Source organism: Pocillopora damicornis, chromosome 2, assembly GCF_964200805.1.
Source record: "Pocillopora damicornis chromosome 2, jaPocDami1.2, whole genome shotgun sequence".
In the NCBI taxonomy this organism is placed as follows: Eukaryota; Metazoa; Cnidaria; class Anthozoa; order Scleractinia; family Pocilloporidae; genus Pocillopora; species Pocillopora damicornis.
In genome coordinates this window covers 31623810-31646241 of record NC_142671.1, presented here as the reverse complement: position 1 = coordinate 31646241, position 22432 = coordinate 31623810, and the positions used below count along the sequence as shown (strand labels likewise).

Genomic DNA, 22432 nt, shown 5'->3' with positions numbered 1-22432 from the left:
CCTTCATAGGTCATACGACAATTGAAAACATTTTAGTTTCGCACAGTACAACATCCACGACATGGTTCTTTGTCCACTGTTTGTGCCTCTTGTTGAAATCTGAATTACTTTGAAGCAGGGACGAAGAGCAGAAACCAGCTTGGTAAGGACATATGAACCCAGTTTTGGCCAAGGTCACCATAGAGTACCCGGTAGTCTTGAGCGCCGAAGCTAGAGATCAAAATATCGATTTTTCATGGGTGGATCAGAGCTCCCTTTTTTCCCATGCTCGTGATTAATAAAATGGCACCTTTCTCTACTACATAACTGAGGTCAAGATTTGGCACGTTTCTTACCTCATATAGTTTTATCACGCGGTGGCAGAGTTTTATTCTTGCAGAGTCAACCTCGCAACAAAAACGAGGTTGAGGTCATTCCTTAAGACTCAGTAGGGTCGCTGCGTACTGACGTTCTTTAAACACCAAATGAGGAGGTCAAAATCAGTGGGGAGGGGGCTTCCCAATGCACACTGTGGCATTACTACTCCGCATTCCTAGTGCGTCATCCTACGCTTGTTTTATTTTGTTCCAGATCATCTGGATTTCTTGATAACCCCGAGATTTTATGGTCTTTCGGGATGTTTATCCACAATTTCTCAGTGTGTGGAGATTTTATTACATGCCTAGAAAAACGCATGAAAAGCTAAGGGAATTCAACCGCACGTTATTCCCACTGAAAAAACATCGACTGCTTGTCAAATAACAAGGTAATTTGGTATTATCGACTTAGTTGATAACGTAATATTCGCTCTTACAAAGGGCTAACGCTCGAAAGGTGAGCTTTGAAACTCTTTTCGGTGGCCAATTTACGAAATTACCTTGTTATACTCTACCACCGACGCAGCACCACAGTTTCTTCAGAAATTTACCCATTTATGCTTGTCATGTACACTGTAGGAATATCGTTATTCACATAACATGAAACTGCGTCGTTTCTTCTAGGTACTTAATAAGATGCACTCAAATGAGATTCTCAATTCAATTCACCAAATGTCACGCAGCTTTTATTAGCTGTTAATAAAGAGCTTTTTATTTACATATTATCAAGAAGACATTGCCATATTAACAATTTCAGAGAACAGACGTCGATGTCTTCTTAATAAAGTTCAAGAACGTGACAATTTTGTCCTTACATCAATATTAAAACGATCAATAAGTTTTTCCAAATAGGAAATTCGAAGATGACTTCTTTTCTCCTTAGAAGTTCCTCTTGAAATCATTAAACAATTGTTTGGAAATGTTTTACAATGACGCTTATTGCAAGTTGTAAGCTTAACATCTGTAATAATTGCCACGAATTCAATACGTTTAACGTTTAATAATAATATTATCGCGGTCGTGTATATTTAAAAATGATTCATTTTGATAAATTATACTTAAATTAAATACCAAATTTGACACTAACTCAGACTCTGACTTTTGCTATCTCGTTTTTTAAAGTGGCGCATACTATTTGCAGAACAAGGACAAGATGTGAAAACATCCACTACACTAATTTTAAATGCTCGATTTGTATTTCTTGTCTCTTAAATTAGCAATTGACTGGACATCATTCTGCTGTACTATAAATGTACATTCCATGGAATGAGTTAGCTACCTCTGAGGCTTGTGATCAAATGATAAATTATTTTCTGGTAAGGAAAACATACCGCGCTGCATCTACAAGTTTTTCACTCTTGTTTGTCTTTGTGTGGGTGTTGTTTTCCCTTTCGATAGACCGCGAAAAAAATTAGTTTACCAAATTATTAGAATCCGGAACCATCATGTAGCTACTGTAGGTGTTCTGTTACATAAGCTAAGTGAAATAGGTTGTGTTCTAGTTCTAATATTATGCTCCCATTAATATAAACATCTCATTTTTTTAACAGCTGATAAATTAATCCGTCGTTATTCTGACTTAAACTCTAGTCGTAAAGATTTTGCATCGAAAAAAGTAAGGCGTCTTACTGACAGGCTCTCTCACTAGATGAGGGCCAAGTGTATTCCCATTCCACCTAACCAAACGTTTCCGCTATTTATTCATCATTATGAACTCTAAGTCGTAATTTCGAAATCATGTTTGAACCAAAATAAAGCGCGTGTTCATTCATAAGGAGGGCGCGCGCTGAACAGTTACAAAATGCGACTTAGCTGACCTTTTCTGTTTTATTTTGTTTCTACGACCCCAAGGAGAATTCAAGTTCTCGAAAAATACAACAGAGAAGCTAAAGTAATTTCTTGGGATAATTGCATAGAGCAAGACAGATTTCCTCTTCGTAAAGCAGCTTTTGATATGCATATTATGAAACAAAATTTTCCCAAAATTATCAAAAAAGACCATACCACTACTTTTATACTTGCCTCCAAAGATGAGTCTGAATTACGCACCGATAAGATGACTGTACTCCCTCAAATAACCCTCTTTTCCAGTGATTTTAGTCCACCCTTGCAAACACATATCAACTTGAAAATTCACCTTGAGCTTAGTATTTAACACATTGCTTTTAGTAATCAATTTGAGGCCGAAGAGAAGTTAGAACTAATATTTTGAGAGCTCTTATTGGTTTTTGCTTTTTTATAAATTATTAAGCACTTTTCTCATGTGACAGAGTCCAGCTAAAAGAATTAATATGAGCTATAGCGAAAGAAGAAAAGCTACAACACCATATGTAGTTTATAATACGCTCACAAACTTTAAGTCAACTTCCGACAAGGTACTGACTGAGCATCACTCAGTAACTCCACCCATGGCTGACTCAGGATGGTTAATGTAGTATATCCAATAGAAGGTTACAAAGGAGAAGTAGACAATGGGGAAAAGAATACGAGCGACGTAATCGATCCAATGGGTCTTGGCAGCTGGTGGTGCTTCTGGTGCCTTTGGTGGATCCTTCTCACGTTCTTTGGTTGGGCCATTAAAAGGAGTCATGTCTGTGCTTTCCTTAAGAATATCGGTTGGTTTAGCCTTGCCGTCCATGAGCGTGACAACAGTCTCGGTTGGAGTTTCCTGAGTGATAAATAAAACGATATTGCATTACCAATTTTTTCTTTTCTACGTTACTTTTCTGCCGAGTAAAAATGAAATGAAGAAGCAATAGTTTGCACGACGCCGCCGTCAGGTTTGGCATTTTACCATGTTTTAGCTTTTGCATTAATAAGCTCTGACAAACTGAGTAGACTAAATGATAATAAATGAATTGTGGTTGTCCATTTTCCATGGTTGGCAGTGCTATCCATCGAAAATACCAGTAACCGCGTCAATTAGCTGTATGTACAATCCCAAATGCTTTCCTACAAGTCCCTTTTTGTGAAAGGTTTCAAATCCTTTTAAAAAAAGTTATTTCCAGTTTCCACTTAACGTTTTTAATGATTCGTATAGCATTACAATTACCCTTTTGTTCATCTTTCAAACTTCTTCATGCCGTTCGTTTCCAGCTGACAGGTGAAAGGGTTAAGAAAAAAGAGCAAATTTCTCTAAAGCGTATGTCTCTAACGTAGGTGCAGATAAGGCGGCCTTATGGATGGCCTCCGAGCACTTAACAATGTCTTACAGAATGCAGTATTGACAAGCTGTCTTAAGTCATTACTTTGTAAAGTGACTTCAATTTTTCAGCCTTTTGCTCTCTTCGCTTTTGAGTCCAGAAGCGTGGATCCGTGTTGAGGACGAGAATGAACTCCAGAAGTGACATAAAGATAAATCCCAATGATGTCATGAGGAAGTAGTCAATGGCTTTACTGTAGCTCACCTGTTGAAAAATTGGAATAAAATTTGGAACAAATTATCGAAGTATGCATCAGAGTTTTTTATTTTTCTGTCAAGCACAAAATAAAGTAGCTTTTTCACTCACTGAAGAGCTTAAGAGCTGAAAAGCTTTTAACGCTTGTTTGAAGCAAGGTTGAACTAGAATTTGACACTTTGAATTAATTTTTGGGAAAGAAAAACGGAATAATCCAGAAAAAGAAGAAAAAGAATCTGAGCTATGGTGAGACAGCGACAAGCCTAACCTTCATAAATCAGACCCAAGATTACCACCCAAACCACACCCTTCCTTGTTAACAACAAAAAATATTTCTGATTCCAACAACAGGACTTTCAAAAAGATACTGAATTCGATAGTATTTAAAATACAATGGCACAGCTTAACGCCCTCGACATTCATTAGGCTGAAGATGCAAATTCATTCACTTGTCTGATAACTGAGTAACTACCTTAGGCATATTAGAATTGACCGAACCGTAGAGTAGTATGGTGGTTAAAATTGTTGTTATGGAGAGGGTGACTCGGGCTGGTACAGCAGCGCGGGTGATCCAGAAGCAACACCAGCTGAGGATCACAAGGACCATAGCAGGCATGTAGGTCGCTGTGATGAAGTACGACACGCGACGCTTGAATGTGAAAAATGCCCGCAGGCTGGCAAAAGAACCTTAAAACAAAGGATAGCACAGTTTTCAATGAATCAATAACTCTCCTCTTTTATTTTACTATGGAGTAGTCTCAAAATTTTTTAAATGCATTTCAAGTTTGAAGAGGAAAGGAATGTAATACATCGGATTTGCCTCCGGTCTTTGAACAAAAAATATCACTGCTAAAATCAAAATACTCAGTTTCATCGTAAAGACAAGAATGTTAATTTTCATGTGGATTATTTTCATGGTTCAACGATATTTCGCAAAATGTTTAGCTTTTCCTATCTTACCTTTACTATTGGTGTTTGCTTTGGTTGAGGTTTTCGCACCAACAAACTCAAACTGGGCCATTTCTTTAGAGACGATTTCAACACCCTGTGACTTTCCTCCTTTCCATCGATAATCAACATCAGCTGTGGTATGTGCATCTAGTGATGAAAAGTGAAAAGTGATTAAAAATTGGTGTATCAAAATCTATTCGACAATCGGGTTCTTAATTGTAGTCACTTCTCTTGAGAGTATCAGAATTCATTAAAAGCAACTGATGAAGTCATCCTGGTCGTTAGAGATTGAAACATCCTACTCACAGCTTTCAATGGTCAATGGACAAACTTGAATATCCATTGGATACAAGCGAAGATTCATGTCACACTGAGCCGTAAAGGTAATCCTGCATTCAAAACAGGGAAAAACAGCTTTAGCATTGAAATATTAAAAAAAACCAATAACCTTCTTGGGAAACTTGTTTGAGCCCGGAACTTAGTCTTACCTCGTACTGAAATACACTTTTCCATCGCCGTGGATTTTGATTCTCATGTTCTCCCTTGTTACTTTGTGGTATTTGGCAGCTTTTACATTCCAAAAAAATGTATCTGGTGTCCAAATCAACTTGGTAGCGTCCCCTGCCATGTTGAATGGAGTGCTAAAATTGTGCGCCAGCCTTGGATCAACCCACCATTGACGAAAGAAGATATCCATTGTGTATTCCTTTCAGAGGGGATAAAATAATTTATTCGTCAATTTACATATTCTAAATTCTTAATTCACTCTTTTAATATCAAAAACCTTTCTATCCTATAGTAGATTTATCTCTTACCATGCTAGCCTCTTTAATCTCTCCAATCGAAATGATCTTGAATTCTACATCAACCATTACAGGAGGACCTGAGAGAGAGAATTAGTCCATGTGGCTCAGTGAAAGTCTTAGTGTGCAGTAGAGTATAATGGAGAAACATCGGTTACTATGTCTTACAATTTAAGAGTTACTCATCTGAATCAATAAGCCCATCCATTCCCTTATCGGGATTGGAGGAAAAAATCACTACAGCTTATGGAAGCATCACCGACTTCTGTCTAGTTTGAAGGGTTTTTTTTCTTATCTATTTGATCAGTGATTTTCGTTTAAAGATTAACATGTCTCCTGATTTATCTTCTCACCTCCAGCGTTTGGTCGAACCTTCTTGTCATGCACAGCTAAAGCAGCATTTATCTTGTTGGCAAGCTGTAAGGCCTCTTCCATCGACTTTTCATAATATTTAAGGGACCTATCATGGAAAACGCGAAAAAATCATAAACATGCGTTGCTCCTCAAGGTCACTTTCAGTATGTAAATGTAAAAATAATGAATTAAAAAGTTTTCCTCTCAGGGGCAATGCAATTACGAAATTACATAAAGAGAAGTCTGAAGTAAATTCATGCTTAGATGTGTTTCGAACACCTGGACACATAATGATGGCAAGGTAAACGTTATTGGTGTTCCATCGAGGCCACAGTTTTTTCAAGCTTCGTTTTCTCTTCGGTAATTCCGTCAAATTAAGTTTACCTTTGAGGATCAATGCCTCATTTGGTAGCATTACCACGTGAGCTTGGGACGCCTGTGGTTGCATCAACAGGTCGGAAAATCATTTAATTCATTTATTTCTCATAAGAGCCCTTGACAAAGAATAAAGGCTCCTCAAAAACTTTGCCTCTAATCATTCATGGATCTATCTATTTATCTATCAAATTATTATTTTGCTCATTCAGATGTTAAATTTTACAACATCTTTGAAATTTAAATCACAGCACATAGTAGAGTTAAGGACAGAGATAAAATGTTCTCGGATCTAAATAAGTTTTAAGGGTGATGCCAATTCCATTTTTTTTTCAACTGATTTTGTTATACTATTTCATTTTACATGATTCTAACTTATTCTATTTCATCTTGTTTTAATGGCAGCATATGTAAGCACACGACAATGATCTTTTGCCGACATCAGGTGCATCTAATTAGTGCATCGGTCGTTTTTATTTGAATTGCCATCGGGCTGAAGTCGTAGGTGGGCAGGATATTATGAAACTGAATTTCTGTGACGATGTTTTTTAGAGGAGGAGGGTAACAGGAAGTTCAAATTTTCTTTTCCAGGGACATGTCAGGTATCTTTTGTTTGTGCTATTTCGTTTTAAATGCAAAAACAGGAACTTCCCGTATTATTGCTGTAAGAGGACTTTGATCGCCATCGGCGTCTAAAAACGTCTGCACTTCCTATCCTATTAAGTGCAACTCGTTTATTTAAAGTAGGGCCTGGATTCCCTGTTGCGATGTGAGAGAGGAGAATAAAGGGTTTTTTCTGAGCCGCTTGAACTCATCTTCATTAAAACTTTTATTTGTCTTCCCCTTTACTGGCGGAGCTCAGAAATTTTTTTTTTTTGCATTGCTGTTCACTTGCTATGGTTAATATTAGTGGCTTTCTGTACAACAATATCAGCTTGAAAAAGATCAATACAATACTGCATGCCGTTCAAACATATATTATTTACGAAGAACAGATCATCGCACTTGAGAAGGCAAACTGTGGCAGAGGTCGGCAAAAAGAGGAACTGGTTATGATTACTTACAATAGAGCTAATCAATGTACTCCTTACAGATCAGATATGAGGAAATATTATAACCCTATGTTTTCCTTCTTATCCCCAATGGCGAAGTACGTATGGCCGAATAAGTCGGTTATTTTCTTATCATATACCAGCAGGGAACACAGAACATTTTCCTACACATAATAATGTTTGAAAATAACTTTTTGTAAGGGCTCGTGTAAAAAGTTTTAACGGAATGAAATAATATCTTACTTTTCTTCTTCTGCTTCAGCCAATCTCCAAATAGCGTTTCCTAAAGTCATCCAGAATAATATTGTCGACGGAAACCTCATGTTTGTCGATGTTAAGTCCTGACTTCAAAGACCTGTTAACATAAATAAATAACACGGGGATGTTTTAAGAAAGAATAGAGGGAAAAACGGTAGAAAAACCTTATTTTTCTTACGCAAATCAATTGGCGATTTATTTACACGATGACCGCGAAAAGCATCCATGCATAATTGGCAAAATTGTTGATAACCCTTAAATGCAAATTACTCCTGCTTTGATAACAAAACGTTAAAGAAAATTGTCATCACACACAGCGGATCATCACAGCAATTCCACTAAGAGACTGCAAAAAAAAATATCGCGGTATACTTCTTGGTAACCAGGTTTCTTAAAGCTAGAATGTCAACAAAAGACATTGCCCAAATGCTCACTGGACAGAATTTTTATACTGTTTAGTCGAAAAATAGCATTCTAAGCCATATGATTCAAATGTTTTGAAAGACACCACAGTCTGACCGACAGCGAGATAGTTTTGGCTTCTTTTCTGTTTGCCACATTATGCAAATATCCTCCTGAGTCATATTTTCTGTTTTCAGTAAACCTTGACGAACTTAGACGGTAGGGAACGACGACAAAATCCGGGCCGTTTTACCAACTGCGATAACTGCTATAACTACGATATCTGTAATGTATCATTGAGATGTAATTCCTATTCATCGTAAGAGAAGATAGAAAATCGTGTCTTCCACCACCACAACCATTGTTTCGAACGCCTAAGGCGCTAAGCGATTTACCTCAATCAGTATAGTAAATAGCAAGCGAACCAATACAGTTTTAAACTCGTTTCCTCGCAGATCGAAGATCTTTTAAAACATCGCTTTGCTGGTAAAAAGCCAATCTAAGGAAGAATCTTTTACGAGATTTGTCTTTTCAGATTAAAGCTAAGCTGTTTTGTGAAACGAATATGTTGACAAAATACAATATTTGAGTTCAAGTTTGCATTTGGGTTTCTTTGCTGTGGTTACAAATCTGAAAAATTAAACTTACCACGACTTGATGAATTTTTCAATGTAATGAATTTGGTGGTTAAACTAAAGGCTTTAAATTTTCACCAGCTTAGCGTGTCGAGTCTTGATTCGCAGAGGTTTCCGTAAAATGTTAATGGTCTAAGAAACACATCTTGGAAGTGTTTTCTTTCTTAACATTGTGATCATTTCTCTATTATATTAAATAAGACTGCAAATCAATTCATTCGTATTCGTTGGGATCAATGGATATCTGCTTTTTCAACAAAGTAAATTTAATACCGAGTCTTCTAGGCATCCGGAATTGTTTTCAAGCAATTGTCGAGGCAGTTTTACCCAATCGTCTTTTGTAGTTAAAGAAACGGGTTTTTGCCAGAAAACACAAATGACGTTAAACTACATCTTAGACGAAGTTGCTTTTATTCCTCAAAAGAAAATGACTCGAAATCGATAAATAAAATTCAAATCGATTCTACAAGGCAATTGGAAAGTGCAGTTATAACTATGATATATCCAGTGGTTTGTCAAGTAGGCTCCAGCACGCAAACACGTGAAACAGTCAAAATACAAATCGGTTCTCGCAGCTTAAACATTATTTTGCTTTTCTTTGGCCTGCCGCTCAGAGAGGTTTGGGTAGAACACCCTTATATTCCTATGCCATATGGTATTATTTATTAAGCTAGTTGGGTCTTTATTTACAGTATAGGTATCACAATAAACCTGATCTTCCTAACAAATCTGAGTAAACAAAAGGGTTTCTGGCAGTGTGATCGAAAAACAATACAAGATCCAAGTTACAGGGGAGTTACATTATTTGACTGCTTTACAATCCGTTCTACTCATACAAGACTGATAAAATTCGGCAGTTTGCCTTGGACATGAAGCTTTTTTTAAAGATTTAAACCATCTTCACTACAGAGAGTTCCGGCTTTCGAACTTTCATTAGATAATTCAAGCCTTGTATCTACTAAGTTCTTTCCAAACATTTCTTACATCAACGAAATCTTAAAATAACCTCATTTTATAGACAACAAAAATTAAAATCGTACCAGAAAATTGAGTTATCAGTGCTTGTAAACATGTAAGGCCTTAACCGCAGACATTATGGCAGTTAGAAGGGTCTAGTTCGGCAAAACAAATGTTACCTCCTAAACATCCGTTGTAAACACTCAAATCATAAGCAAATTCGCAATCTCAAGTTGGAAATGGCAAACGAGAGCGCCATGTGTTGTATGAATTATAACTGTTTTCAAGATGCAAGATCGTTTGATACTTTTATAATGCTATTACCCAACCTCTCTACAGAAAGGGCTTTTGGAAATTAAACATTGTTTTCCCATTTTAACATGTATGTGACCAGCAGTAAGGTGGTCCTCAATTGGCTAATTTTTTTTTTCTTTGTTGGCGACACTTCCTAAAAGATTTCCAATCAACCAGAGCTGCACGGACTGTAATGCATGGTGATTTCCGAAAACCGGTAGAGTGGCAGCAAAAAAGATGATGTTTGTTATTTGAAGAATGATTCTAGAATTTTACCAAACAAATTACGTTATTTTTGCAATTATCATAGTAAAATACACCAGACAAGCACAGAAGTGTATTTCTTAAAGAAGTACCATTACCTAATTTTAACCAACCTTTTTCAAAAACACATTAAATGCAACCTGTCGTTAAGGCAGAGAAAATTATATTTCATCATTTCAAACCGATATTATATGACAAAAACTGAACATTTCTTTTGGCAGGTGGGATTAGGAACCCTGTGGAATTCTTTACAAAAATTAATGATAGACTCAAGGTATCTGGCAGAAAGAGACAATGGAAGGCTGTTTGCCACAAGGGAATCCTTTTTTGTCAGCCACTTCCTATTCTTTTTCGTAACTGGTTCACCAAATAACCGTTCAGTCACATCCGCTTTAAAATGTGCATTATTTATGTGGACTAAATTCTCAGCAAACACAACCTTTTCCATTGCAGCTCGAGTTAGGAATAATATCGTCTAAAGCTTTACTTTAATTCTTGTTTCGAGAGCAAAATGTTATTTCCATAAACTAGCAACAAAAGCTCTCTCTTGCATGAGAAATCGTAAAAGAATAACTTAGATTCTATAGGAGAAGATCTGTCGAATACTCAAGAATAGATTACTTCATAGAGACTGGTCTTCCCAAGCATAACAACAACACGGCACGAGTGACTTTCTTTTAAAAGCCTTTTGAATTGTTTTAAAATATTAATCACGTAAGGTGAATTCGAATACACTGCACAAAATGCAAACTGCTACGAGGATAGTCTAGCTTTATTTGGATAAACATTTAAGTAAAGAAGCTTAACGACACTATTCCCGAAGAGTTGTTTAGTCACGTTATCCTAATCCAATGCGACAGTAGAGCTCTACCCTAACTACATAATTAGGTACACTGAAGTGAAAAGGGCTTAGAAAAAACCCAGTAAAAGCAATTTCAAACGGCACATCTACCTTATGACGACTGACTTAAAACCTAGCATAAACTCTGACTTGCATTTACAAAATGTTCCATGTTATTGTGATATTGATTTCGTGGATTAAATAGAATAAAGAATGTTTCTCTACAAATACCACAAAAGATATCAAACAATACTCACCAATGCTGCGAGTTTGCGTGTAGACGCTGATTTTTATGCGAAAAGCATTTCTTGAAATTACATCAATTAGATTCAACCCTTAGGCGATCTGAAATTGACAGTTTTCATGTAGTATCATTGTTGCATTTAACTACGCGCATTACAAACAGCTTTGAGTTTACGGAAACTACAGAGAGTGTTCGAGCACACCGTTAATTATACAACTTGGACAGCGGCCGAAACTTTCGCGGTGAAGAATTAGCATAAATTAAGAGCTCTCACGTCGTTGCGGACGGCTTCTTAGAATAAACTGGAAGGTTTTTATTAGGGATGATAATTCCTATGAAATACTTTCAGTAAGAAAGAATTAAAGGATATTTCCGCAACTAAATTTATAAGGAGTTTTTCTAGCATTGCAATAATGACTAATATGAGTGATAAAGTTATACAGAGACTCTAGGAGATGCGTCAATTTTGAAACTGATAAGCGTGTAATCTTTCCAAAATGCTGTCTCGCCCCACAGTACAACAGAATTTTCTTTTGCATCTATTCTTGGTAAAATTAAGTTACTTCTAATCAGTACGAACGGCGAATCAAAACATTTAGACATGTACTTCAATATTAAATGTACAACGTGTCGACGAAACATCCGGTTGCAATCGGTTTGATAGATATTTTAAGGATAGACTTGACCCTCTTGGTTGATTAGAATCAAGGTTCAGATTTTAAACTGCGTGATGCTCTGATTTCAACGCGAAATTAGAACATTGTTCCACAAGGATATTTTGGAAAATAAATAATTTACCGCTCTGGGATGTTAGAAACGATTTGTGAATTAAATGAAACCACCAAACAAGACGGCATGCAGAGACTATTATCGTATGATGACCAAAAAAGGGGCTCCCCTATTGAGAGCAAGGGAAACTTTGACAAAAAATATGAAAATTAAGCCGTATAACCAGAACCCGACAACATAAGGCCTCTAACTAAATATCCCAGTTGGTTTGATGGATATTTTACGAAAATGTTTTTCTGATCTGATATAACCGTCATCTACTTGGTGAAAACCGCATACCGTCTGAAAGGTTTGAGACCTGAGCGAAGATGTAAATCAATATCGTTTCATCGCAACTTTCTGAGTAGATTCCATTAAGATAAGTCGAAAATTATCTCTGGTTTAATTCTTAAAACTTCCTCGTTACACTTTACAGTTATACTGTGGCCGACGGCCGAATAACAATCCAAGTTCACCTTTACCCTTCTGCAGCAGAGACTGAGGCAGGATGTCTTAAGTTTACGTTTTGCGAGTGAGTTGCGGTATTGTGGTCCTAGGTTGAATGTATGTTACCGTAAAACAACGGCTGTGCCGAAAAAACGCCAGCTGGATTCAGAACAACAACAAAGTTAGAGCTTCCTTTTTGAGCAACGGTTTGACGTCTTGAAGAATACGTAAGAGGAAGATCTTGCACTCTAAATTCAGGTGAGAAATAGTAAGTAAACATAGTTTTTGATGTCAAGTATTCTTTTATGAGGAATTCTTATCTGATCACATGAAATTTTTTCCATTTTTTTTTTCGCATTAATTTTTCTTCGATGCGACATTTTAAATTTATTTAGAAGTTAAATAAGAAATAAAATTCTCAGTTCAAAACTCAACCAGGGAGAAATACAGTTAATTTTTCGTCTCCCTTATTACAAAGCAAAATATTAACCACTCCTTGTTCTGAGTCGATATCAGCGTGTTTGTGAAAGCTGTAAGCATCTCCCTTTTTTAAGGTTAAACTGACTTGAGAGTATGATTGGATACAGCAGAGCCAGTAAATAATGTCCATAAGTAGAGATAAAGAAAGAAGAAAGTTTGTACAACGGCCACAGAAACCACACAAAAATAACATTTTGCAGTGGATGAAAATCAAATAATAATTAATTGTTTTGACTGCTTTAATTCTAAGTTTTTAAATTGAAAAGGTGATGTGAAATTTTTTTACCTAGCAAGTTCAAATCTTTGCAAAAGTCATAACTCGTAGATTGCTGTGTAATTGTTTCTATCTGCCTATAAAGTTTGGCTTTACTTCTAACACCTGGTATTCTAGTTTTTACTTTACTTTGCTCCTAACTCATTCTTGCCTAACTAGCCACGTATGTTTGTTAAATTTTGTAGTTCAGTGAAATCTAGAGCTACTGCGTTATGATCGATTCAGTAACTACAAAGAATACCGCGAAAATTTTCGAAACTTTAAACTTGGTTAAATCTAAAATATCCAAAAAATCGGATTGGTTAGGTTGTTATCTTTTATATGAAACATTTGCGTGGTTGGAAGGTCGCTGTCTTTCCTCTAAGGGAAAGTTGGCTACGCTTCGACGAAGGCAAGGAAATTGTTTTTAAAAATGGGCGTGGACGACGACAGCCATCAATCTTTTCCAATCACTTTGCAAGATAATTTTTAAAAACTGAAGCTGTTTTGTGACCCAATGCTCTTCTGAATCTAAATTTAGGAGCAAGGCAGACTCTCTCTTAGCTAAGAAAACCAAAAAAAGACACTTCACCATTTTCGTAACATTACTCCCTAAACAGCACAGGTACCAAAATGAAACAAAACTCAACAATTTAAAGTGTTCGTGGTTCTATAGCCCATTAATGAAAAGTTCTGAAAACAACTTTTTTGACTTTTCCAAACATTTTTGCGACAAACTACAATAAGATAGCCACTCAAAAATTATACCAATAAAGTGGTCAAAGGTGACTGTGTAGCAAATAGTGGCCTTGAAGATAAAAAAAAAATCCTTTTGAAATGAGTTGCATAAATTACTCGCGATGGAAAATAAGAAACTATTCGTTAGGCTTCTGAAATTGAAATTGTTCGTGCTAAATTCATAAAATTCTTCTAACTTGGTTTACATCGTAATTAAATGTATGTTCAGTTGAGAGATTTTCATAAATTGTCCTGGTTTATATTTTTCCTAATCCTGTAAAGTGTTGTTGAACGTGATCTCTCACCTATCTTTAAAAGGTCAAAAGTTTAAATTTACTTTCTGCGTATGGTTTGTTGGTCCTAAGATAATTTGCAATAAATTTGAAAGCTTTTACAAAAATCAATTGTTCCTGAATTATCACTCCTATTAACTTCAAATCAATTCCTGGTCCGTGGTCGATAAACTTTCATCTGTTACCCCCATGAAGAATTTGGCTAAGATCTCCTAAGGCAGGTGTTTCAAACGGGTCGACCCACCCACAACGTTTTGAGGGTCTATCAAACACAAGCACGACAAACATGTTAAGTTATCCGACGGCTAGACTCAAAAGTTGAAAATAATTCCAAATCTAAAGTCCTATATGTTAATTAATTGAGGCGCCATAGTGCTTAAGCTTGACCCAATACCGCACAGAATTGTCACTACCCCTAAATGTCTCAAATCACGGATTGAGGTTTGTTCTAACAAAACGCAAGTTGATGTGATCACCATGAACCGGAGGTAATCAAATACTTCACCTTCTCTCGTTCACTTTTCAACGATGAGGTAATCGCAGACAGGAAAAGCTTCCTCGTAAAGTGTGCTAAGATATTTTGCTTTTTCCATACAATAGCAAAAATGATATCTTCTTCCTTACTGGTTCCACTCCTTCAACATATTCGGAATTATCCAAATGGTTATTTACTGCGCTGTTTTGCTTTTTTTGAAAATGTAATTTAATTGATTAGAAATTAAGGATAAAGAAACCGTTTAAAACTTTGTTTTTGTCTCACATGGCTAGCTTCATGGAAAAGAAATTATTTTATTACTTCACGAGAAAAACTGAAAAAAGTGATATTTTAATATACCTGAGTTTCCCTAAAGGCTCAATGTCTCGTCTGAGCAAAGGAATCTTGTTGAGTACGATGTACTGTCGTCCCTAAGAGAAGAAAGCACACGTCAAGTCAACAAAAATTCTGGAAACGCTTATGAAAGGGGATTATAAATTTCCATCCCACTTATTCTACCCTAAAACACGTACCTCTTCTTCAGATTTCCACCTTCTAATACAAAGGTTTAAAAAAAATGGTTTAGAGGTAAAAACACAAACGTGGAGGAAAGAACACTTCGGTTTGTTCAAAGCTAAGGCTACTGTCTCACGCTGGTAATACACACACGACAAAGCCAGTTGATTATGACCGATCTTTTGTCTCGTTATTCATTATTGTTACTCTGATTATCCGCATTCAGATCTCGGAGTTTAAAAACAGATCGCAACAAACAAAAAGCTTTTGAAATCAGACCACCTGTCACGTGTTAGATCGATTCAGAAAATTCCGCTCGATCACATTCTCAGTCTGAGCATATCATTGACATCATTTAATAAAGAATTTGGTCCAAGAGTTTCGTACAAAATTGATTGCTTATATTAAAAACCAAAATAGTGAAGTTTTTGATGTTAGAGTGTCAAGTTGATATTATGGTTTTTTTTATGAATTTAAGACCTTGAAATAAATATAATGTACAAGTGAAGATAACTTACATCTGTTGTCGGACCCCTGATGAATAAGAAGTGCCACATAGAGTTACTTTAAAAAGGACAGTGATCTTACTAAATATTGTTCTCTCGAGAAAGTAAAGTGAAGAAATAAGGTGTCAAATACTTACTTCATGATGACCCAAAGAAATTAAAACGCATTCTGTATTACTAAATATTGAATGAGGTGCTATACGGTTTAATTTGACACACAGCAAGAGGCGATAAATTTACAGGTTTTCCATCGGCTAAACGACGTCAGCATCTTGTCGCGGATCTAAAGGCACTCTACTTAAACGTAAACAAACTATTTGAAAAATTATCTCCTTTAGTGGTTTTGTTTCGGTTTAAAAAGAAATATTTCATCGCTGTAAATATTTAACCAAAGTTCAAATCTTGCCGTGATTAGCTTGGATTGGTTCATTGCTCACAGCACTAAAAAAGAGATCACTTCAGGATGGGAGTCAGTGAAAGGAGTGATTGAATCACTCACCTTTGCGGAGATAAGTCTTTGAACGCTAACGATAAAGAACGCCTACACAATGATCAGATAACTAATTCTACATAACCCTTTATCAGGTGGGTTGAAAACAAGCACAAAACCGCAAAAATTTAGAAATTGTTTTTACAGGCAATTTAATATGCATTCTCTTCTTCGCAAACAAATTAAAACAGCTTCTTCAACAAAAACTTCTCTCTTAATAGTATATTTTAGAGCAGAATGGCCTCTTTTGGTACCGTGACCATTTAATGATTGATAATACTTAACACTTGTTGTCCGACACAGGGTCATAAAAAATTAGTGTTCAATATCTACTGGTCACCAAATGAACCTGACCAAAAATTATGAGTAGTAACCAAAGAAACCAAATTTTGTTTTGCATTCGTCTTTAAATTTTAAGTACAGCCGACCTCTACATGTAGCTCAATTCAAATTCTCCGAAGGTAAGCTGAAAATTCAAAACAGTTTGTTATGGCATACTTTTATTAGCGAGATAAATTGATTATTATCTAAAACATGATTTACAAGCTAGATGATTGCTAATAACAAAAATGATTTCTGGCGTTTTCTTAAGATCGATTATCTACGTCGTTGATGTGAAAATCGTTTATTTGACTTTGGAAGGTATCTTTCCAAGGAATATTTGGACAAAAAAATTTTGATGCATGATAAGAATATAAACTATAAAATACATATTTGGTGATAACACAGAGGTTGAAAAAATGGAATTCCAAATCTGCATGTTTTTGGAAATAAAACACTAAAAAAGCGTCGCTAGGCAACAAACCATTTCTTACGTAGCTGAACACAAAATGCATAAAACTACTGTTAATACCAGAAATATTTACAAATTCCTCACTCTGAACGTCCTTTAAGTTTTTATTTTTTTCCTTTTTTTTTTTTGAATTTCAGCAAGTTGTTTATTTTTGATATGATTCGGCTGATTAATCTCAAAATACCAGGAATTTTGTAATATATGACCCGCAAAATAATTGCTCTAAAATTTAAATTGTTTTGGCTTATTATGTAATTGGTTTGCATTTCATTTTTCTGATTAACCCGAAATTTCAGTCTATAAGAGACACGATTATGCAAAATCAAACGACGTATTTTCTGCATGTCTCCTGTTTCTGAATTGCAGTTTGGCTAAGAAGTGATCTATAACAATTAAGAACTGGTAGACTGCCGTAAGGTTTGAACTGAAACAAAGACTGATGAAGGCATTGGAAATTTAACAATATTATTTTTATATTTGGAAAAAAAACCTGAACTCGATTCACAATTTTCACAATGTCAGAGTGATTCAAGAAAACATGAAAATGTTTCTTCTCCTCTATATAAATTAGGTTGTAAATTATTCTGCAGTTTTTAATCAGAAATTATGTACTGAAAAAGTGTGGAAAACAATAAATTATCTTAAAATTGATTTCCGCGCCGTTTCTTTTTCTTCAAAAACGGACTTACTTCCTAACTGACTTCATATGTAAGCAAAATTGTTACATTTATTTGTGAGAACTAATGAAAAATACCTCCTTAAATTTTAAAGAGAGTAATATCAATCTTTTTGGTTGAAGAATTTAGGCCTGATCGCACCGACTAAACTTGACTTTGTGTGCGAACCTCATTTGCATGCGATTACGTTGATATATATTTGGTTTCGTTGTGTGTACAATGACGTGAGACTCTTTAGCCACATGGCGCTGCGTCGTTTAATTTTGTGCATTGTTCGAGTAAAACTCTGAGCTCGATCAACGTCTAAACAAATGAGAAATTTTTCGAGAGAATTTTCATGAATACATGGATTTCATACCAGTTTGTTCCAAACCAACAATGATTGCTTCAGTAGCAATGGAAATCGTTGAGAAACTAAAGTCCTAAGGTTTAACACCACGGTGGGTGAGCTTAAACATTTTCTATCTTCTGAAATTGATTTATTTTCTCGTTCTTAACATATTTAAAAGAACTGCAAAAAGCATTTTCTATTTGCTTCGATAACGCCGTGCTGACAAACATTCTTCATCTGAAAAACAAGTATCCTAACGTTTAACGCCACAATGGGTGAACTAAACTTTTTAATCTTCTGAAATTAGTTTATTTCATGCTACTTGAATAATCTCAAAAAGTTGCGGATCATTCCCTCTACTTTAATAACACCGTGCCAACAAATAATTTTTGATATCAGACCAATTGGTATTACTCGGTAGCAGCTGCAGGTGATAGGGGAATTTGTATCATGTAGGCTGAGTCGATTATCGAATCGCATAAATTATTCACTGTCTCCTGAGACTACACTATCGATGCTTCCAGCTTAATAGTGTTCTACGAGATTTATCAACAAACAGCTCTTCTCAAACTGTTCCTCGGGTAAAATGAAATTAGTTAATCATGTCCAACTGTATAGTAATGGTTTGAAACGGTAAAGACTGGCACAAGCGGACTGAAGCGAGATATGGTTTACAAAAGGAAATCTCTGAGCGCTTGAAACCGAGGTAAGGATTTCGTGAATAATTGCTTTGTTCGTTTACGATATAAGACGCATCTCAAAACTTTAAGCTACAATATTAATTTAGGGTATTACCTTAGATATAATGTTTTTCGTCGTCGGTTCTCATCTCTATCAATAAAAAATCCAACGCCTTTGATTAAAATCTGTTTTCAATCAGCCGGTATTTGATAGAATATTCAACAACATAAGCGAGTTGGCTCTACATAGAACTGAAAATAATGACGGTATCCTCTTAAAAATCTATTAAATGGTTTGGTAGATTTTGCTTCATTTATCTGCAATGTAGGTGCAAACGACTACTGACATGTTTTCTGGCGACCGAGATAACCAAGGGCCACATAGCGATTGCTGAACGCACGCGGCCAAATACTTGCTTGATTTCTTCGTTTAAGTTTCCTCAGTGCTTAGCCAACATAGAAGTAACTATATTCTAATTTCTGAGGCAAGTTAAAAACCGTTTGAATCATACATATATATGTGGCCGAACCATTACACGTATTAAAATAGACAGGTTAAAAATAGACAAAATATATTTGGCGGATACCTTCTATGCCAAAAACGCTTATTTTTACTAGAAGCAAACCTTGCATTGAGAATATAAGGTACATCTCTATCTACCTAAGACTTCGTCAAGGTATTCACGCACCGATTAAAAAACTCTTAGGTTTGCTACTAACTTTCAGTGTTTTAATTTCAAACTATCCATTTTTCTGGAACTTTTTCATCTCTGTTGGGTATCAGACTTTTTGCACAGAAATGCTAATCTCGCGGAGTGAGTATGCCTCATTGTGTTGAGCATAATTTTCTTCTTGATTTAGATAAAAATAATTTGTCATCAGTTTACAACAGGAACATAATGTGACATTAAAGCGTGTTTTCAGTTATTTAATCGGTTTGTATTTGCCAGAAAACAGATTTCCTTACAATTGTAATTTGCATATATGAAGAAAACTCTCAATGTTGAATTTATTGTGTTTGTTTTATGTCAATCGATTGAATTCCCTTCTTTGATGAAGTGGTTGACATTTTAGAGATAGTTTCACGCAGAATATATATTAAGCTATTAAAGAGTGCGTTAGAAGTTAAAAAAGGATTGAAAATAGAGAAGCAAAGAGGATTTATTTTTAGTATCATTAAAAACTTCCAAACAAATAGATCTCCATGGGCTATTCCAAAGTAAAAAGTACAAAATGATGATGATGACTAGCCATAAAATGCACAGAAACGCCACAATGCTGGTGGTATTTCAACGCCGCTATTTAAAAGAGTGAGATATACAACGTAAGGCACCAAGTTCGCAGCCAGAGACAACCGTTTCTTTCGGCCATATTAGGCCTTATCAGCATGGTGTGGCTGGGGATGTGGAGATGCAAATGTAGGACACTTTTGAGATGAGGTTGTGATGAAAAAATGATGGAACGGCTCATCTTGTGTTATATAAGTAAATTAAAAGCAAAAAATGCACAAGTTTTAAAGTTAGCTGACATAATCAAGAACAGAGGTAATTTTGTGCTCAATTCGAAAGAAACAATCTTAGATAGATATGTCATTTTCTGTTATTTTCGTTTTGGAATGTATAGTGGATTGTGCGGGCACTGAGCACGGTTGCTAGCCTGATAAAGAGTTGTAAACAAATGAAATGAGTTTTTGGAACTGAAAGAGAGAAGCAAGTTCACAGGTATTTAATAAAGGCTTTGAACTTTGATTTCATATTTCATCTTCACTGTCTTTCAGCGTGAAATCGATGTTACCTTTTAGCCCCACGTTAGTTCTTGTCTTGTCATTAAAATTGCCTTTAGATGTTTTTTTTTTTGGCGTTAAATCAATTTTTTTTAGCAAAAGACGCAGCAGACGCTTTCAAGACGTGCACGAAACATTTAGCATGATTGCCAAACAATAACACTGAAGCTCACAGTTATTGTTTGATATCCCGCAAACCCGCATCGTATTCAAAACCTGTAGCCGCGATTTTGTTTTATCTCTTATCAAGATATCCATAGACAGAAATAAAGATAACATTAGCAAAATAAATTTTAAATTTATTACTGCAGCACCCAAACGCTCGATTATAACCATACCTTATCTAATACAAAGCAATATTATCAACAAAAGTGTTAAAGAAAGGAAGTTGTTTTCAAAGGGAGACCACAGATACCCCATCCGCGTTGCTGCGGGTTGAAAGCAGGTGGAAATTTCCAGATAAATACAAAAACGTAAATATATCTCCAGGGGATATACTCACCTTGATAATTGGCAACATTTAGAATTAGAAGAAACGACGAAAATACCCCATTCATCGATAGTTTTTAGTCCGAGAAATCATGGATGAGGAAAGCTTTGCTGTTACAGTTACCGTAAATCTTGACTGATTTTCTGGTTCAATCAATTATGTAAGTATTAGAAGTAATTTCAGGATTATATGAAGGAAAATAAGAAGAAACTTAAAAGTTATTTCCCTCGTCCCAATACCACAGAATACAAAAAGAAAAAATTTGGGACGCTATCATACGAAGTCGCTCATTAGCTGCCTCCGAAGCCAAGACAAAGGTTAAAAAATGGCTTACACACGAGAAAATACATTTCATCCATCTGAAGAATATTTTTAAGAGTTTCAAACTAATGAGAAAAGTTTCAAAGTAACCAAAATAGGTAGTTAACTAATATATAACTTGAACAAACGAAATTTCGAACGCAAACAATTTGCTTGATAGAAAAGGTTGTTCACATCTTTCTACTCATTGCAGTGACATATCCGTGATGGCAACCTCATGTCTTCGAATAGCTGCAGCTCTTCTGATGTGCCTCAGTCTTGTTGCTTACGGGCTTGGTAAAGAGTAAGTCTTAAGGATGAATCTACCTCGTCCTATAATTCTCGTTTTTGAAAATAAAATAGTTTTCTATTAGCTTTTATCACAAAGATAAATATGCTTGCAGAGTACCACACCGCCTCAAAATTAGTTTAGCAGCTAAATAGTACACTGTAGGCTTATGAAAAATACCAAACTCAATTATTTAAAAGAATAAGTTTAAGCATATTAGCATAATGAATATTGATTCTCTTAACACGGAAATGTACGCAACAAATAGTTATTTATCATCAGAATGTACAAGAACACTTTCCTAGAGGCTATTTGGGATTATAAAATTTGCTACAGTGCTAACGGTAAATATTATTGAAGTTCTCAGAGGATTTGGTCCTTTATCAGGTTCACTGAGACCAGGTGTAATAAATTGTTACCTTCGTAGGTAAAAATGTTCCTGAAAAATTATTTTTTATTGATTTCAGAATTACAAGCGAAGTGAGAAGTAGCATGATTGAAGCTTATAACTTGTCGCGCTCGATAAACCGTAGTCTAACTGGTTATGACAAGAAAGTCAGGCCAAATGCAGGGGGACCTCCTGTCATCGTGAAGATAGAATTTAAAGTCATATCCTTTGGAGAAATCAAGGAAGCTAATATGGTATGCCTGTATTATCCTCACTAGGTTCGCATAGTTTGACTTAAGGGCCTAAATTACATAACAGCAGATCCAAAGATCGTGCATTTAAGTTAAGTTTATAATATAACGTATTCCTGTAGGTGAAGAAAACTGATCACCATTTTACCGAGTAAACAAGTAAACCTAAGCCGAGGAAGCTAAAAGCGACTAAATCCCCAGGTAACTAACCATGACATCAGCCACTCCTGATTTAAATCAAGGAACAATTTATGCTTTTTCGATACAACAAAAGCATGATTTATGGGAATAAGAAAATCT

General features: G+C 35.6%; 2 protein-coding genes across 10 annotated transcripts in view; one reads left to right on the top strand and one right to left on the bottom strand.

Annotated features, from left to right (window-relative positions):
* Positions 1-1040: 1040 nt before the first annotated feature.
* Positions 1041-15850, bottom strand: LOC113677108 (gamma-aminobutyric acid receptor subunit beta-2). 4 transcript variants are annotated; one of them, XM_089197833.1, is made up of 12 exons: positions 15172-15324; positions 14999-15069; positions 11198-11285; positions 7533-7644; positions 5862-5968; positions 5521-5588; positions 5194-5411; positions 5012-5094; positions 4715-4852; positions 4227-4441; positions 3605-3763; positions 1041-3024 (listed from the first exon to the last, which is right to left on the bottom strand). In XM_089197833.1, exons 4-12 carry the CDS (start codon positions 7610-7612, stop codon positions 2746-2748), a joined length of 1347 nt encoding a protein of 448 aa, XP_089053959.1. In that variant the 5' UTR covers positions 7613-7644; positions 11198-11285; positions 14999-15069; positions 15172-15324; the 3' UTR covers positions 1041-2745. The 4 variants fall into 4 exon arrangements, with proteins under 4 accessions (XP_089053959.1, XP_089053960.1, XP_089053958.1 ...); XM_089197834.1 differs by lacking the exons at positions 11198-11285; positions 15172-15324 and adding an exon at positions 15798-15850; XM_089197832.1 differs by lacking the exon at positions 11198-11285 and having other exon boundaries at positions 15172-15429.
* LOC113677093 (gamma-aminobutyric acid receptor subunit beta-2) overlaps positions 12095-22432 on the top strand; it is a 14509-nt gene continuing 4171 nt past the window's right edge. Inside the window, exons 1-4 of one of the 6 annotated variants that reach the window (XM_027193847.2) lie at positions 12095-12262; positions 12389-12657; positions 21419-21508; positions 21961-22135. In XM_027193847.2, the coding sequence (XP_027049648.2) occupies positions 21432-21508; positions 21961-22135 (252 nt within the window). In that variant the 5' untranslated portion in view covers positions 12095-12262; positions 12389-12657; positions 21419-21431. Of the gene's footprint in view, positions 12284-12388; positions 12658-17772; positions 18061-18443; positions 18658-20904; positions 21065-21418; positions 21509-21960; positions 22136-22432 lie in introns of those variants that run through there. The other 5 variants (XM_089197831.1, XM_027193844.2, XM_027193848.2 and 2 more) reach the window with 5 other exon arrangements.

Excerpts from the sequence above, each read along its gene's own strand:
- LOC113677108 (XM_089197834.1), bottom strand. The coding sequence starts at position 7,612 with ATGAGGTTTCCGTCGACAATATTATTCTGGATGACTTTAGGAAACGCT. Across the intron at positions 4,442-4,714 it reads AGCAAACACCAATAGTAAAG|GTTCTTTTGCCAGCCTGCGG; the intron begins GTAAGATAGGAA and ends CTTTGTTTTAAG. Across the intron at positions 3,025-3,604 it reads AATTGAAGTCACTTTACAAA|GAAACTCCAACCGAGACTGT; the intron begins GTAATGACTTAA and ends TTTATCACTCAG.